The 17203-nt window shown below is 38.5% G+C and overlaps 1 protein-coding gene across 1 annotated transcript in view; it reads left to right on the top strand.

The window, feature by feature from the left end:
* LOC128377486 (uncharacterized) overlaps window positions 1–16889 on the top strand; it is a 37000-nt gene extending 20111 nt beyond the window's left edge. Inside the window, 12 exon segments of the mRNA XM_053337438.1 lie at window positions 995–1168; window positions 1742–1912; window positions 2291–2459; window positions 8867–9043; window positions 9131–10974; window positions 11838–12008; window positions 12601–12774; window positions 13001–13174; window positions 14197–14370; window positions 14946–15119; window positions 15474–15647; window positions 16404–16889. Of these exon segments, the coding sequence (XP_053193413.1) occupies window positions 995–1168; window positions 1742–1912; window positions 2291–2459; window positions 8867–9043; window positions 9131–10974; window positions 11838–12008; window positions 12601–12774; window positions 13001–13174; window positions 14197–14370; window positions 14946–15119; window positions 15474–15647; window positions 16404–16416 (3589 nt within the window). The 3' untranslated portion in view covers window positions 16417–16889.
* Window positions 16890–17203: the final 314 nt, after the last annotated feature.

Genomic DNA, 17203 nt, shown 5'->3' with positions numbered 1-17203 from the left:
ATGTAACTAATCCATGAGGGCTTATTTGTAGAATATATTTTCATTTTTTATTGTACAAACTATAAAGTTTAGTCTGTTGTAATAAAGAAACTGCAGAAAATGTCCTCCCTTAGTTTTTAAAGTAAATACTTGTTTATAATTGTTGGTACATGTGTATACAGAAGATCTTCTAACTAATAACTGATCGTTTACTTGCTGAAAAATATTTCTTCATTCCATTCTAATGAATTTAAAGACCGTCTAAGGTAAATTCAAACATTTTCTTCTAAACACATTAAATCGGTCATAAATGTATTTCTAAAAAAGGTGTAAAAAGCATGTCAACCATTTAGATTTGAATTGTGGAGCTAGGCTTCACAAACTTTTTGTCAAGATTTCTGTGTTAAGGATTTAGTGGGCGGGTCTGAAAATACCCGCCCCTGCTGCTGTAGAGGTATAAATACATTCAGCGTACACTACTACTACTACAGTCTACAGTTAGCCTGTTAGCTGAGTTAGCTGCTGAGTTAGCTGCCGAGTTAGCCGCAGAAAGCTCTCAGATGTAGCGTCCATGTTTTGGGTAGAGGTGGTGACTTTGATTGACAGGTGACACTTGGTAGGGGGCGGGGTTTCAGTGAACTCGGTGGGCACTCCCACAGCATTTGGGAGCAGAGAAAGAGGCTGATTTTTACACAACCTTGAAGCCTAATTTCATATATTTGGCGATTTTTTTAATCATTCAAATTTGGCAGGGTGGTTAACAACACACTTTTCTGTGGTATGTCAAACTCAGAAAACATATTTATTATTCTTACTTTACACGGACTTAAATGAATGATGTCAGATCATTGGTATTAATCCTACGCAACACACACACACACACACACACACACACACACACACACACACACACACACACACACACACACACACACGGGACATAGAAGGAATAGTTTTTTATCAAACGGTGTTAATCAGTTTAATTTTTTATCTACATCATTTATTCTTTATTCAGATTGAGGAGCTGCAGTTTGTCAGAGATCAGCTGTGATTCTCTGGCCTCAGCTCTGAAGTGCAACCCCTCCCATCTGAGAGAGCTGGATCTGAGTAAGAACAAGCTGCAGGATTCAGGAGTGAAGCTGCTGTGCAATTTTGTGGCGAGACCAGACAGTAGACTGAAGACTCTGGGGTCAGTTCACTGACTGTCTGTTAGCATTGTCGATTTTAACGTTTAACAACTGAACCTAATTTATGTCCATAAATATGACAGATTCTTAAAGAAACTGTAGAAAATGTCCACTGTTAGTTGTTAAAGTTAATTCATGTGTATATGTTTTATTATATTCCCATCATGTATTCTTTTTTATTAATTATTCAAATTGATTAAGCTTTGATAAAGAGAAATATGTCTGTACTATATTTTTTAATGTGTTTTAATGAGTAATATCTGATAATTAATACTGATCCTTCAGAACACACAAACACGCAGGTGCAGATGTTTGAAGTATTTTTTATGAATCATTGATGACATGAATATGTGTCTGAATGTTGTGGTGACATTTGGATGATGTCTGTAGAAGGCTGACATTATGATGATCCACAGTAACACAGTGAGAAAGACACTGTCCGTTTTAGTGACACAGCACATTTTAGAAAAAAGCTCATTGATGATGACAGAACTGTTGTATTACACATGTAAGACCTGATCACATTTGATTGGATTATGTATGTGTTTAGAGTGACATCATTTATTTTTATTTAGATTCTGGCGCTGCAGTTTATCGGACATCAGCTGTGCTTCTCTGGCCTCAGCTTTGAAGTGCAACCCATCCCATCTGAGACTGCTGGATCTGAGTGAAAACAAGCTGGATTCAGGAGTGAAGCATCTGTGTGATTTCCTGGAGAGTCCTCACTGTGAACTGGAGGCTCTGGGGTCAGACAACATTTTTTTTTACCTCTGTGCTGATTAATATGATGTGACAGTTGTGATGATAATAATCTGCAGACATGAAGCTTATATTATGCTGATTCACACAATGGAAATGTTTTCTTCTACCCACCCCTAATCGTAACCCTTCACTGGTTTAGTCCATTTAAAATCTTGATATAACAAGAAAAATCCAATACTGGATAATTCCCTCTGAACCTCTGGAGCTCTGTTTCATTGTCTTTTATGGTTGACAGTTTTTTACTTGCACCCTGTGGGGTTCAGGTGTTTGACATTTATGTCTTGTATTCACAGAATAGGAAATACTATTAATAAAACTTATTATGAACAGGTTTTAATCAACATCATTTATTATTTTTTCAGACTGAGATCCTGCACTTTATCAGAGATCAGTTGTGCTACTCTGGCCTCAGCTCTGAAGTGCAACCCCTCCCATCTGAGAGTGTTGGATCTGAACTTCAACAATTTGTGGGATTCAGATGTGAAGCCGCTGTCTGATCTTAAAGACAGTAAAGACTGCAGACTGGAGACTCTGAGGTCAGTAGAGAGTTGGATTCAGTCTGTGCTGGTTTCAGCAAAGCAAGCAAAGATCGAAGAGTATTTCCTGGTGAACTTTCAATCTTCTCAGTGGTGCTTTCCTCAGTGAAGCTGTGAGAGGAGAATGATGACAGGCTTCAGGATTGGACAGAAAGACAAAGAGAGAGAGAACAGTCGGCCAATCAGATGAGCCAGAAGCTTGTTGTGATCATGTGTTTGAGTTGATGTGAAGATCACTGTTGTTGTTGTGTTGATGTCTGCAGGAAATAAAACTGGAATACAGCTGACAGCCTTACAAGATGTATAGAGACAGTGGTTCTCATCATCAAACTGTCAAACCATCAAATCTGATCTCAAAATGTTTGTTCTCTCATTTCAACACTAAACAATTGATCAGTTCATCTTTGTCAGAGCTCTAAGATCAGTCTGACTGCAGCCTGCACATCACTGGCTCTGATTTCACACAAGCATCATTACGTTTAGTAGCCATGTTGTCTTTATACAGACCAGAACCTCCGCTGAAGGAATCACAGCAGCTGTTTATCTGAGAGCCCTGACTGATTGTCATGTGATGATTTAACAGCAGGAAACATCTTCAAATCCCACAGAGACTCTGTAGCTTTAAACTTTGGACTGAAGTCCCTGCTGCTCTTTATACTGGATGTGCTGCATCACTGACTGACAGCTGATGAAATGAGTCTCACTAAACACTGATTTATGACCTCTGTTATTTCTTCTTCTCTCATCAGACGGAAGTGGTGATCTCTGTCAGAGTGTGAGTGAACATCCAGGAGTGTTTAGAGAGGATCATCTGGATCCTGATGATCCATCTGGACCGGAGTCTGGATCTGGATTTTGTCGTCTTCATTTAAGTCTCTTCACTGACTACAAACTGAACAGTTATCATTAGATTTAGTTGAAGTCAACACTTTACAGATTTGTTATGTTTATTACAGAAAAGATTTTTAAAAATCAGGTGTTATAAGTCAGACTATTAATCAAGTGTTTCAGAATCACACTGAGAGTTAACCAAGACTAGAATTTAAGAAGCAGAAGAGAATTGACTGTGACTTTCAGCAGGAGAAGGATTACTGCTGGGAGAGAGTGAGACGTTGCTGTTTTACCAAAGTCAGAGCAGCAAAGTAGAAATAATGATGACGTGTTGTAGTTTTCTCACAGTCTCAGCTATAAATATTAAACAAGAATTAAGAATTAAGAATTCTTCTCTTCCACTGTCCAGTTCCTATTTCAAGCACACCCCAACTTATTGTCTGTTCTCTACATGAAAGTAAAAACACTGTAACAATATAAACAGATATTGTTCAAATGCATCCTCCTCTCTCAAATATCAGATTTCAGCTCTGCTTGTATTTTGAAGCAGCCTAAATAAAAGAAAAACCCTGGTCATGCTTATTGTCAAATGTCTGATAAGTCATAATTTATATGCTCTATATCTTAAATTGGAGTCGCTGTAGTTTATTTTCTTCCTGTTTTTTGTGTTAATTTTGTGTGATGTCTTCTGTAACTTTGGTTTTGAGAAGCTTTATTGATATCTGAAAGGAGGGTGGTGGTGCTAAACAAAGACTGAATTTTAACTGCGGAAACATCTGTGGAAATAAATTAACTTGTTTTGGTTTTCCAGCCAATCACTGATGTCAAGTGTGAAGTTCATTTATGGAGAAGTCCTTTATAAATAAATAGAAACCAATGCTGGTGTCTTCTAATAGAAAGAAAAAGGCCAATCCAATTTTTGATAAAGAATACAGTGATGAATACCATTGATGTCACCAATTATAAATCTTAAGTGCTGAAAGGTAGGGCATAAGAATGGTAATACTACAAATCACCATGGCAACGGGTAAATAAAAATAAAAGGGCAGTGCTCCATTGTATTCCAGTGGACATAGAGATAATAATGCATGTGTATGCGGGTGTGGTGCACATTTACCTTAAAAAAAGACCCTGAGTCAGAGTGGGAAAAGTGCCAATCAGTTAACACAATACAGTTTGATTCAGTGTTGTCCATTAATTCATCATTTACCAGACTTACATTTCTGTAATAACGACAAAGTGGAATCTGACTGTGTATCACACTGCACATACATTACATTTTACATATATTTGTTCTGCTTTAATATAATGAGGAGAAAACACAAGAGGCAGCAGCTGATGATGAACAATAAATATTTAAAACATATATAGACCAAAGACACAGAGACATGACTGTAAACTGCTTTTACTTTGCATGTTTCAGTCGGTGTCTACTAATGTTGTTTCATTGTGTCCCTATTTCTATTAATATTCCTTGTTTCTTTGTTTTTCATGTCTTGTATTGTATGAAGAAACCACACACACACACACTCACATACACACACAAACACACACACACACACACACACACACACACACACACACACACACAGGTATATGTGATGTCCAATTAAAAACAATGGGAGGAGGAACCAACAGACAGGGACTAAAGGTGAAAGTATTCAGTCATTCTTTTATAGTCATCAGAGCAGAAGGCGGGAAACAGCGAGCTGAGGCAGGTGAGTGTTGATATCGCTGCAAGGAATTTAGCGAGCAATATATCCATCACTGATTAGATTATTTGTTTAGTTGATTCAACGGATTCAGAAAAATTTGAAATCACAGTGTTGATATCTTCAAATATTGTCTCTCTTCTTTCCATGGTTTCCACCGCTTCACCACTGGTTAAGAACGACACAGATGTTTATGTGAAGTCTGTTTGTTGGATTTAAACCAGAGTGAAAGTTTATCCTTGTGATGACTAGAAAACACATATGGTTGAGTTAAAGTCATGTATTGGGTTTATTATACTGTGTATGTGTGTGTGTGTGTCTACAGTGTTACTGGTTTACCTCTCAGACTCCAGAAGATGAAGGATTCAGAGGAAGAGGAGGACTGTCTGTCTATGAAGAGTGACTCGTCTAAAAGTGATCCTCTAGACTTCAGTAATGAACCTGGACCCTCAGACACAAAGTAAGAGACTGTTTCTACTGTAAACTGACCTGAAGATGATTCAGTGAGATGGTTTCATTTTGAGTTTACAGGAGATGAATGTTCAGTATATTCCATATTAATTCACAGTTATGGGTCATTTATCAGTGTTGAACAATGATTATAGTCTTTCTCTGACTTTAATGTGTGTAGAATATTAACAACCCTAACCAGTAAAGAACAATGGGAGGAGGACAGTTAGGCAGTGAAGGCAGTCATAAATGTGATTTATTTCCACATGAGTAAAACCAAATACAAACATGCTCATAGACATGTTTGTCTGTATACCTTGTGAGGAACCTAATAGACATGATGCATCCAGTAGCCCCTCACCCTAACCTTAAACATCACAACCAAATCCCTAAACTGGACCTAAACCTAATAACATTAACATTTAGACCAGGTCTTAAGTGAGGATCGACCTCACCTTTGTCCTCACAAAGCAGGTTATCAACTGAAATGGGTTAATACGATAAGATAAGATAAGACAAGCTATTCCTTTATTTGTCCTGCAATGGGGAAATTGGCAATTACAGCAGCAAGTGGACAGTAAAATAGAACAGAAGAGCAGCAATAAAAAAGAATAAAGAACAATAAAAATAAGTGTGAGTTTATTTACAAGAGTACATAATAGATAGGTATATAGATACGCACATACACACATACAGTTACAGTTAAGAAGAAAGGGCAGGAGCCAACAGGTTTGGAGTCAATGTGAAAGTATTTAGTTTGTGTTAAGTCAACAGAGCAGAATGAGGTCAAAGTGTGTTTACAGAAGGAGGAGAACAGGGAATCATATGTTTCTGTGTCACATGTCGAAATTAAATTGATACCTAACAATATGCAGCAGTAAAATGTCCTGTATGATATATTATTTTCTATCAGTAATATCCTTTTAGTGCTTTACATATTTATAAACAATATCAATGACTTTGTAATTTTAATGATGTAATTTTAAATCTCATATATTTAAAGTAGCCTCTTGGTTAACTCTGGTGCATTTACAAAAATGTGTATATATGTGTATATATGTGTTCAGTCCCTTTTAAATAAATGAACAGGTAAATAAATACATAAATAAAATAAGAATCCAGATATTGGTGCCAACAAGAAGAGTTATTGTAGTTGACAAATACATTAATAAACATTTATACTTGCTTATAACTACATGCTAGTGTGTTAACCCTAACTATTTATTAACAGTGTATATACTGTCTAAACAAAAACACTTCTAAATCTACAGTACAGTATATATGGCCATGTTTCCCTGTAGAGGTTCTGCACCTCTGTTATCAATATATAATCCTGTGTATTTGGGGGAAATGTGTTAGGAAGTGATAACTCAGAGGATTTCCTGCTCAGCTAGAGGCTTGGTCTCTGCCTGACAGTAAACAAGGAGGCAGGAGGAGCAAACAGGGAGAGAAAGTGAAAGTATTCAGTCTTTCTTCATTTATTATACTGTGTGTGTGTGTGTGTGTGTGTGTGTGTGTGTGTGTGTGTGTGTGTGTGTGTGTGTGTGTGTGTGTGTGTGTGTGTGTCTCCAGTGTTGCTGGTTTACCTCGCAGACTCCAGAAGATGAAGGATTCAGAGGAAGAGGAGGACGGAGCAGAGTCTGTAATATCCAGCTGTCTGTCTATGAAGAGTGACCGGTCTAGAGGTTTTCCTCTAAACTTCAGTGATGAACGTGGACACTCACACACAAAGTAAGAGACTGTTTCTACTGTAAACTGACCAGTATTGACATATCATTATAAAACAAACACCACTGACTGACAACCTAAACTCTATTAAACCATCTCTCAATGTTCACAGACATTTTATGTAAGGCTGTACAATAAAAAGCTGTAAATGGTTTACAGCTTTTTATTGTACAGCCTTACATCAAATAACTGTAAACAACCCTGTATCATGTTTCATGTTACAGCTGCTCTTTATAAGAACTAATGTTATGTGTTTCCACAGACAGAGAGCAGAGTCTGTAATATCCAGCTGTCTGTCTATGAAGAGTGACCGCTCTAGAGGTGATGGTCCAAACTTCAGTGATGAACTTGGACCCTCAGACACAAAGTAAGTTTCTACTGTAAACTGACCTGAAGATGATTCAATGAGATTGTTATTAGGGCTGATATGTATGGAAACGTAATTATTTTCCAAAATTATGCTGAAATGAATATTGCACAGTTATAAATAATTACCATTAGTGTTCTGCCTCACACAGGGCAGTATTTTGTTGGTTCTGTGGTTAAAGGTTTGGATATCAGTGTTAATTAATTATTATCAAAGATCATATTAATTATTAATAAGATAGCCAATTGACTCAGTCTCATTAAATATACTGAGCTATCCATTAGAATTTCAATTTAAATAATGACCCTGCGCCATGTTACATCTGCTCTTTATAAGAACTAATGATATGTGTAAAACAATGGTTGTTTCCACAGACAGCGTGCAGAGTCTGTAATATCCAGCTGTCTGTCCATGAAGAGTGACCGCTCTAGAGGTGATGGTCCAAACTTCAGTAATGAACCTGGACCCTCAGACACAAAGTAAGAGACTGTTTCTACTGTAAACTGACCTGAAAATGACTCAGCCAGATGAACAGAACTTCATGTTCATGTTAACCAGAGACAGGGCTGCAATTAATATTTGATTTTCCAGTAAAACGATTAGCAGGTAACCCAGGGTTTACAAAGGGTTTAGTAAGAAGTCAAGTTGTATCTGTCTATATTTATGAAAGGACCAGGGTACACCAGGGTTCTGTGCAGGTAAAATGGAGGTTTAGTCTTATGCAACACAGAATATATCTCAACTTGTTCCTGTTCAAAGATACAAAATATGGGAGGAGGTGTTTCTGTACAAAAATGTACAGAAACAGCCTGCTGCAGCTGATTTATCACTGCAGGCTGACCACTGCAGCAAAGGAAACTGAGACTGACATTTATGTTCGGAAAAAATAAAATGTGTTGTATCACATTCACACAAGGAGAGGTAGAAACACAAATGAAATATGCATTATGAAGTGGACTTTCCTGTTTGGCTCAGTTGCCTCCTGCTCATTTCTCCTGACTTGTAATGGCTCAGAGAAGCTTAAAGGAGCCCTGTGAAGATTTTACTGTTTTACTGTGTTTGCATTGACTTACATAACAAAACACATTGTTTGTCTAACAAATGTGTTCTTTGGTGCATTGCTGTGTTTATCTAATGACTTTTGAACCTTGCAATTGTAAAATTGCACTGTTTATGTGGGGAAAGAGCTGCATTCAACATTTGAGCTGTTGGTTGGTCTCCACTAATGTCATGTGTCATAAATACTGTGTTCATGTCCACAGAGAGAGGAAGAGAAAGGATGTTTCTGTGGAGGAGCAACTGTCCTGCTGCTCTTTGTGTCAGGACGTCCTGAAGGATCCAGTCTCTACCAGCTGTGGACACTGGTTCTGCAGACATTGCATCACCTCATACTGGGACCAGTCTGCTTCATCAGGAGACTCCTCCTGTCCCCAGTGTGCAGAAACACCCAGAACCAGACCTGGACTGCAGACAGACAGTCAGACCAGCACTGTACAAAGTAAGATCTGTCTGCTGATGTCATCATCTCTGAAAACAGGAATCTACCTCCTATATCCTACTGAACATTAACATAGTCAGACTGATTATACCTTTTCTTCTTCTCTTTCAACAGAAAGTGGTCTGCAGGAGGTTTTAGATGAACATCAGAACAGTCTGAACAGCACATGTGAGCATGTGACTGATGAAGCAGGAAATGAAATCCTCCTCAAAAGGATCTTCACTGAGGTCCACATCACAGAGGGACAGAGTGAAGAGGTTAATACCCAACATGAAGTGTGGCAGCTTGAAACAGCTTCCAGGATGAAGACCCTCCATGACACTCAAATCAAGTGTCAGGACATCTTTAAAGTCTTACCTGACCAACACAAACACATCAGAGTCGTTCTGATGAACGGCATCGCTGGCGTTGGAAAAACCTTCTCAGTGCAGAAGTTCACTCTGGACTGGGCACAGCGCTCCAAAAACCAAGATATCAGTCTGCTAATTCTGTTCTCGTTCAGGGTGCTGAACTTGATCAAAGATAAGCAGTACAGTCTGATCATGCTGATCCGTGTTTTCTATCCAACGTTACAGAAGCTCACAGCAGAGAAGCTCGCTGTCTGTAAAGTTTTGTTCATCTTTGATGGTCTGGATGAAAGTAGACTTTCACTGGATTTCAACAACAGTGAGGTTGTGTCTGATGTCACACAGAAGTCATCAGTCAGCGTGCTGTTGACAAACCTCTTCATGGGGAAGCTGCTTCCCTCGGCTCTCATCTGGATAACTTCCCGACCTGCAGCAGCCAATCAGATCCCTCCTTCATGTGTGGACAGGGTAACAGAAGTACAAGGCTTCACTGACGCCCAGAAGGAAGAGTACTTCAGGAGGAGATTCAGTGATGAAGAGCAGTCCAGCAGGATCATCTCACACATCAAGACATCCAGGAGCCTCCACATCATGTGTCACATGCCAGTCTTCTGCTGGATCACTGCTACAGTTCTGGACCACATGTTGACTACAGACCAGAAAGGAGAGCTGCCCAAAACCCTGACTGACCTGTACTCACACTTCCTGCTGGTTCAGACAAAGAGGAAGAAGAACAAGTATGATGAGGGACATGAGACGAGTCCACAGGAGCTGTCGAAGGGTGACAGGAAACTTCTTCTGAAGCTGGGGAGGCTGGCGTTTGAACAACTGGAGAAAGGAAACATTCTGTTCTACCAAAAAGACCTGGAGCAGTGTGGTCTTGATGTCACAGGGGCCTCTGTGTTATCAGGATTCTGTACACAGATCCTTAAGAGAGAGAGAGTGAGCTTCCAGAAAACAGTCTACAGCTTTGTTCATCTGACTGTTCAGGAGTTTCTGGCTGCAGTCTACATGCACCACTGTTACACCAGCAGGAACACAGAGGTACTGAAGGTTTTCCTGGGAGAAGAAAAACTTTCTGCCAATGTCAGAAACAATGATAGCCATGACTCATCACTGGATGACTTCCTGAAAGCAGCCATGGAGAAATCTCTCCAAAGTAAAAATGGCCACTTGGACCTGTTTGTCCGCTTCCTTCATGGCCTCTCTCTGGAGTCCAACCAGAGTCTCCTAGGAGATCTGCTGGGTCAGACAGACAACAGTCCAGAAACCATCCAGAGAGTCATCAACAACCTGAAGGAGATGAACAAATTTGATATTTCCCCTGACAGAAGCATCAACATCTTCCACTGTCTGATGGAGATGAACGACCGCTCAGTACATCAGGAGATCCAAGAGTTCCTGAAGTCAGAGAACAGATCAATGAAGGAGCTCTCTGAGATCCACTGCTCAGCTCTGGCCTACATGCTGCAGATGTCAGAGGAGGTTCTGGATGAGTTGAACCTCAAGAAGTACAACAAAACACAGAAAGGACAACGGAGACTGATACCAGCTGTGAGGAACTGCAGAAAGGCTGTGTAAGTCTAGATGTGATTACTGATTAGTATTATAAATCAGTGTAAATTAGTAGTCTAGTTCTTCAAATAAGAATATTATACAATTTGTATTATTGTTATTTATTGTTGTTTATAGCTGAAATAATATTAATTGCCATTGATGTTCTTCAGTTGTTTGAAATGTTGTGAGTGCAAACCATGTTTATTTTTCAGTTGGTTGTGTTCACAGCTTTAAGTTAATTGACATAGTTATTATATTTACTTAGTTTAGTTCATTAATATAATTTATATCAGGAATCATGTACATTTGTAGGAATCTAAAGAAAAAAAAGAAAAGTTGCTTTGTATCACATTTAGCTACTAGCTCATTTTCATCTGCAGTTTCATCTCTAGTCATTTTGGATTTCACAGTTTTTTCCTCTATTTGTTTTTCCTTTGGGTGACAGAAGCATCATTCACACCTGCTAAAACAAATGAGGGACTTTAGAGGTTGTGGTTGAGGTTTTATTACAGCAGCATTTTATCACAGCATATATCAGTGTCTTACATTTATCAGTGAATACAGTAAAGTTATTATTTCCCGAGAAGGTATTGCAGATACTGAGTGTGTTGAACTGAGCAATTGTGACTTTTATTTCTAATGTATACAACTTTCATGTTTTATTGTCTTGTTTTTAAGTCTTATATTAAGTATATTAAGATATTCTGTTCATCCCACAAAAAAACTCTCAGCTGTTTTCTCTCTTGTTGGTGTAGAGAAGAGTAGTAGCAGGTAATGCACCGAGGACTAAGTAATATATAAGAGCAGGATGATAGAATTCAACTGTTTAAAGTGATCTTGAAGTTTCCTCTCTCATCATAATTTGTAATATGTGTCATAACAGACTTTCTGGCTGTGGACTCTCAGAGACTCACTGTGAAGTTGTGGCCTCAGCTCTGAAATCCAACCCCCATCTGACAGAGCTGGACCTGAGTGAAAGAGACCTGCCTGATTCAGGAGTGAAGCATCTGTCTGCTGGACTCGAGAGTCCAAACTGTAGACTGGAGACTCTGAGGTCAGTTCACTGGTTGTCACTTTGGTAGTTTTTTGTTTTTAATTTTTAATCTAAATGTTCAATTCAAATCCCTCATGAAGGTTTCAAATATTTGGTTAATACATTGTCAGGATTTGCCTGAGCACAAATCTGTAGAATAACCCTAACACTAACCCTAACCCTAACCTTTTTCAGGAATCTAAAATCCACAGTCTGGTTCTGTGTAAAAATGACTTCCAAAGTTTAAACTAATATGAGGGGTCAGCAGTCGGAGCTACACATATGAAAAAAGCATCTTTGTGTTTCTTTATTGTTTCCTTGCTGAGCTGCAGTGCAGGGATCAAAACTCAAGGAGGATATTGTGCTAAATATTCTGAAACTTGTATGTGACACTGTATGTGTCTAAATGTTGTGGTGACGTTCGGATGATGTCTGCAGAAGGCTGACATTATGATGATCCACAATAACAAAGTCACTCATTTTAGAGGAAAGCTCTTTGATTAGCACATAGTTACATAGTCATATAATGTTGAATTGCATATTTAAAATCTTGAACATGAACATATCTTATTGGATTATTATTTAAATAACTGAATCATTCATTCTTATTCAGATTATGGTGCTGCAGTTTGTCAGAGACCAGCTGTGCTTATCTGGTCTCAGCTCTGAGGGCCAACCCCTCCCATCTGAGAGATCTGAATTTGAGTGAAAACAACCTACAGGATTCAGGAGTGAAGCAACTGTGTGGTTTTGTGGAGAATCCAGACTGTAAACTAAAGGCTCTGAGGTCAGTTCACTGACTGTCTTTCACGACTGTTGATCTTAATGTTTAACAACTGAACCAAATTTATGTACCATACATCCATTAAGAATGTATGAAAAATGTATTCTTTTCATTTTGGAGCAAAGCCCATGATTAGTACATAGTAATGTTAAACTACACATTTAAAATCTGAGCATATCTGATTGGATTATGATTTTAATAACTGAACAATTTTTCAATCTGTCTTGAGATTGTGTTGCTGCAGTTTGTCAGAGACCAGCTGTGATTCTCTGGTCTCAGCTCTGAAGGACAACCCCTCCCATCTGAGAGAGCTGGATCTGAGTGAAAACAACCTGCAGGATTCAGGAGTGAAGCATCTGTGTGATTTTGTGGCGAGTCGAGACTGTAGACTGGAGGCTCTGAGGTCAGTTACTGACTTTTACTATTGTCGATCTTAATGTTTAACAACTGAATCTAAGTTACATACATACGTAACTAATCCATGAGGGCTTATTTGTAGAATATATTTTCATTTTTTATTGTACAAACTACAAAGTTTAGTCTGTTGTTATAAAGAAACTGCAGAAAATGTCCTCCCTTAGTTTTTAAAGTAAGTACAACATTTATAATTGTTGGTACATGTGTATACAGAAGATCTTCTAACTAATATCTGTTTGAAACTGATCCTTTACTTGCTGAAAAATATTTCTTCATTCCATTCTAAAGACCGTCTAAGGTAAATTCAAACATTTTCTTCTAAACACATTAAATCGGTCATAAATGTATTTCTAAAAAAGGTGTAAAAAGCATTTCAACCATTTAGATTTGAATTGTGGAGCTAGGCTTCACAAACTTTTTGTCAAGATTTCTGTGTTAAGGATTTAGTGGGCGGGTCTGAAAATACCCGCCCCTGCTGCTGTAGAGGTATAAATACATTCAGCGCACACTACTACTACTACTACAGTCTACACTTAGCCTGTTAGCTGAGTTAGCTGCTGAGTTAGCTACCGAGTTAGCCGCAGAAAGCTCTCAGACGTAGCGTCCATGTTTTGGGTAGAGGTGGTGACTTTGATTGACAGGTGACACTTGGTAGAGGGCGGGGTTTCAGTGAACTCGGTGGGCACTCCCACAGCGTTTGGGAGCAGAGAAAGAGGCTGATTTTTACACAACCTTGAAGCCTAATTTCATATATTTGGCGATTTTTTTTAATCATTCAAATTTGGCAGGGTGGTTAACAACACACTTTTCTGTGGTATGTCAAACTCAGAAAACATATTTATTATAACTTTACACGGACTTAAATGAATGATGTCAGATCATTGGTATTAATCCTACGCAACACACACACACACACACACACACACATGGGACATAGAAGGAATATTTTTTATTAAACAGTGTTAATCAGTTTAAATGTTTTATCTACATCATTTATTCTTTATTCAGATTGAGGGGCTGCAGTTTGTCAGAGAAAAGCTGTGATTCTCTGGCCTCAGCTCTGAAGTGCAACCCCTCCCATCTGAGAGAGCTGGATCTGAGTAAGAACAAGCTGCAGGATTCAGGAGTGAAGCTGCTGTGCAATTTTGTGGAGAGACCAGACAGTAGACTGAAGACTCTGGGGTCAGTTCACTGACTGTCTGTTAGCATTGTCGATTTTAACGTTTAACAACTGAACCTAATTTATGTCCATAAATATGACAGATTCTTAAAGAAACTGTAGAAAATGTCCACTGTTAGTTGTTAAAGTTAATTCACGTGTATATGTTTTATTATATTCCCATCATTTATTATTTTTAATTAATTATTCAAATTGATTAAGCTTTGAAAAAGAGAGAAATATGTCTATACTATATTTTTTAATGTGTTTTAATGAGTAATATCTGATAATTAATACTGATCCTTCAGAACACACAAACACGCAGGTGCAGATGTTTGAAGTATTTTTTATGGGTCATTGATGACATGAATATGTGTCTGAATGTTGTGGTGACATTTGGATGATGTCTGTAGAAGGCTGACATTATGATGATCCACAGTAACACAGTGAGAAAGACACTGTCCATTTTAGTGACACAGCACATTTTAGAAAAAAGCTCATTGATGATGACAGAACTGTCGTATTACACATGTAAGACCTGATCACATTTGATTGGATTATGTATGTGTTTAGAGTGACATCATTTATTTTTATTTAGAGTCTGGCGCTGCAGTTTATCGGACATCAGCTGTGCTTCTCTGGCCTCAGCTTTGAAGTGCAACCCATCCCATCTGAGAGTGCTGGATCTGAGTGAAAACAAGCTGCAGGATTCAGGAGTGAAGCATCTGTGTGATTTCCTGGAGAGTCGTCACTGTGAACTGGAGGCTCTGGGGTCAGACAACATTTTTTTACCTCTGTGCTGATTAATATGATGTGGTGATAATAATCTGCAGACATGAAGCTTATATTATGCTGATTCAGACTGTGTAATGGAAATGTTTTCTTCTACCCACCCCTAATCCTAACCTTTCACTGGTTTAGTCCATTTAAAATCTTGATATAACAAGAAAAATCCAATACTGGATAATTCCCTCTGAACCTCTGGAACTCTGTTTCATTGTCTTTTATAGTTGACCCCTGTGGGGTTCATGTGTTTGACATTTATGTCTTGTATTCACAGAATAGGAAATACTAATAAAACTTATTATGAACAGGTTTTAATCAACATCATTTATTATTTTTTCAGATTGAGATCCTGCACTTTGTCAGAGATCAGTTGTGCTACTCTGGCCTCAGCTCTGAAGTGCAACCCCTCCCACCTGAGAGTGCTGGATCTGAACTACAACAACCTGCAGGATTCAGATGTGAAGCCGCTGTCCGATCTTAAAGACAGTAAAGACTGCAGACTGGAGACTCTGAGGTCAGTAGAGAGTTGGATTCAGTCTGTGCTGGTTTCAACTGTATCAGTCAGTATCAAAGCAAAGATCCAGTATTTCCTGGTGAACCTCCAACCTTCTCAGTGCTGCTTTCCTCAGTAAAGCTGTGAGAGGAGAATGATGACAGGCTTCAGGATTGGACAGAAAGACAAAGAGAGAGACAGAACAGTCAGCCAATCAGATGAGCCAGAAGCTTGTTGTGATCATGTGTTTGAGTTGATGTGAAGATTGTTGTTGTTGTGTTGATGTCTGCAGGAAATAAAGCTGGATTACAGCTGACAGCCTTACAAGATGTATAGAGACAGTGGTTCTCATCATCAAACTGTCAAACCATCAAATCTGATCTCAAAATGTTTGTTCTCTCATTTCAACACTAAACAATTGATCAGTTCATCTTTGTCAGAGCTCTAAAGATCAGTCTGACTGCAGCCTGCAAATCACTGGCTCTAATTCACACAAGCATCATTACGTTTAGTAACCATGTGGTCTTTATACAGACCAGAACCTCTGCTGAAGGAATCACAGCAGCTGTTTATCTGAGAGTTCTGACTGATTGTCATGTGATGATTTAACAGCAGGAAACATCTTTAAATCCCACAGAGACTCTGTAGCTTTAAACTTTGGACCGAAGTCCCTGCTGCTCTTTATACTGGGTGTGCTGCATCACTGACTGACAGCTGATGAAATGAGTCTCCGTAACACTGATTTATGACCTCTGTTGTTTCTTCTTCTCTCATCAGACGGAACTGGTGATCTCTGTCAGAGTGTGAGTGAACATCCAGGAGTGTTGAGAGAGGATCAGCTGGATCCTGATGATCCATCTGGACCGGAGTCTGGATCTGGATTTTGTCGTCTTCATTTAAGTTTCTTCACTGACTACAAACTGAACAGTTATCATTAGATTTGTTATGATTGTTGCAAAAATCAGGTGTTACAAGTCAGACTATGACGCTGGGCTCATATTAATCAAACGTCTCAGAATCACACTGAGAGTTAACAAGGACTAATACTAATGAATGAAGCAGAAGAAAATTGACTGTGACTTTCAGCAGGAGAGGGATTACTGCTGGGAGAGAGTGAGACGTCGCTGTTTTACCAAAGTCAGAGCAGCAAAGTAGAAATAATGATGACATGTTGAAGTTTTCTCACATTCTCAGCTGTAAATATTAAACAGTGGTAATTTGGTGTATTATGTGTATAGACAGGTAACTTACTGAGGTTATGTAACAAAACATGTAACAATGTAACAATGAAACCAAAGTTGATTATGAGATGATATTTACCAACTGTCAAGAAAGCCTGAGAAAAATGAAGAATATACAGTATGTTAATTAAGATAATAGGTCATTTGACTCATCTGGTGAAATATTCTTGGTTCAGCCACATGGTTTCACTGCTTTATATGACATCTTACATTTTAATTAATACATTTAATTTAGTTTTGTGTAAAGCGTTCTGTAACGTTGGTTTAGAAAAGTCTGATGGGATGATAATGATGCTAAATAAAGACCAAATTCTAGGGTGAAATGAACATGCAGCT

Source organism: Scomber japonicus, chromosome 17 (assembly GCF_027409825.1).
Source record: "Scomber japonicus isolate fScoJap1 chromosome 17, fScoJap1.pri, whole genome shotgun sequence".
In the NCBI taxonomy this organism is placed as follows: Eukaryota; Metazoa; Chordata; class Actinopteri; order Scombriformes; family Scombridae; genus Scomber; species Scomber japonicus.
This window is presented reverse-complemented; position numbering and strand designations above follow the sequence as displayed.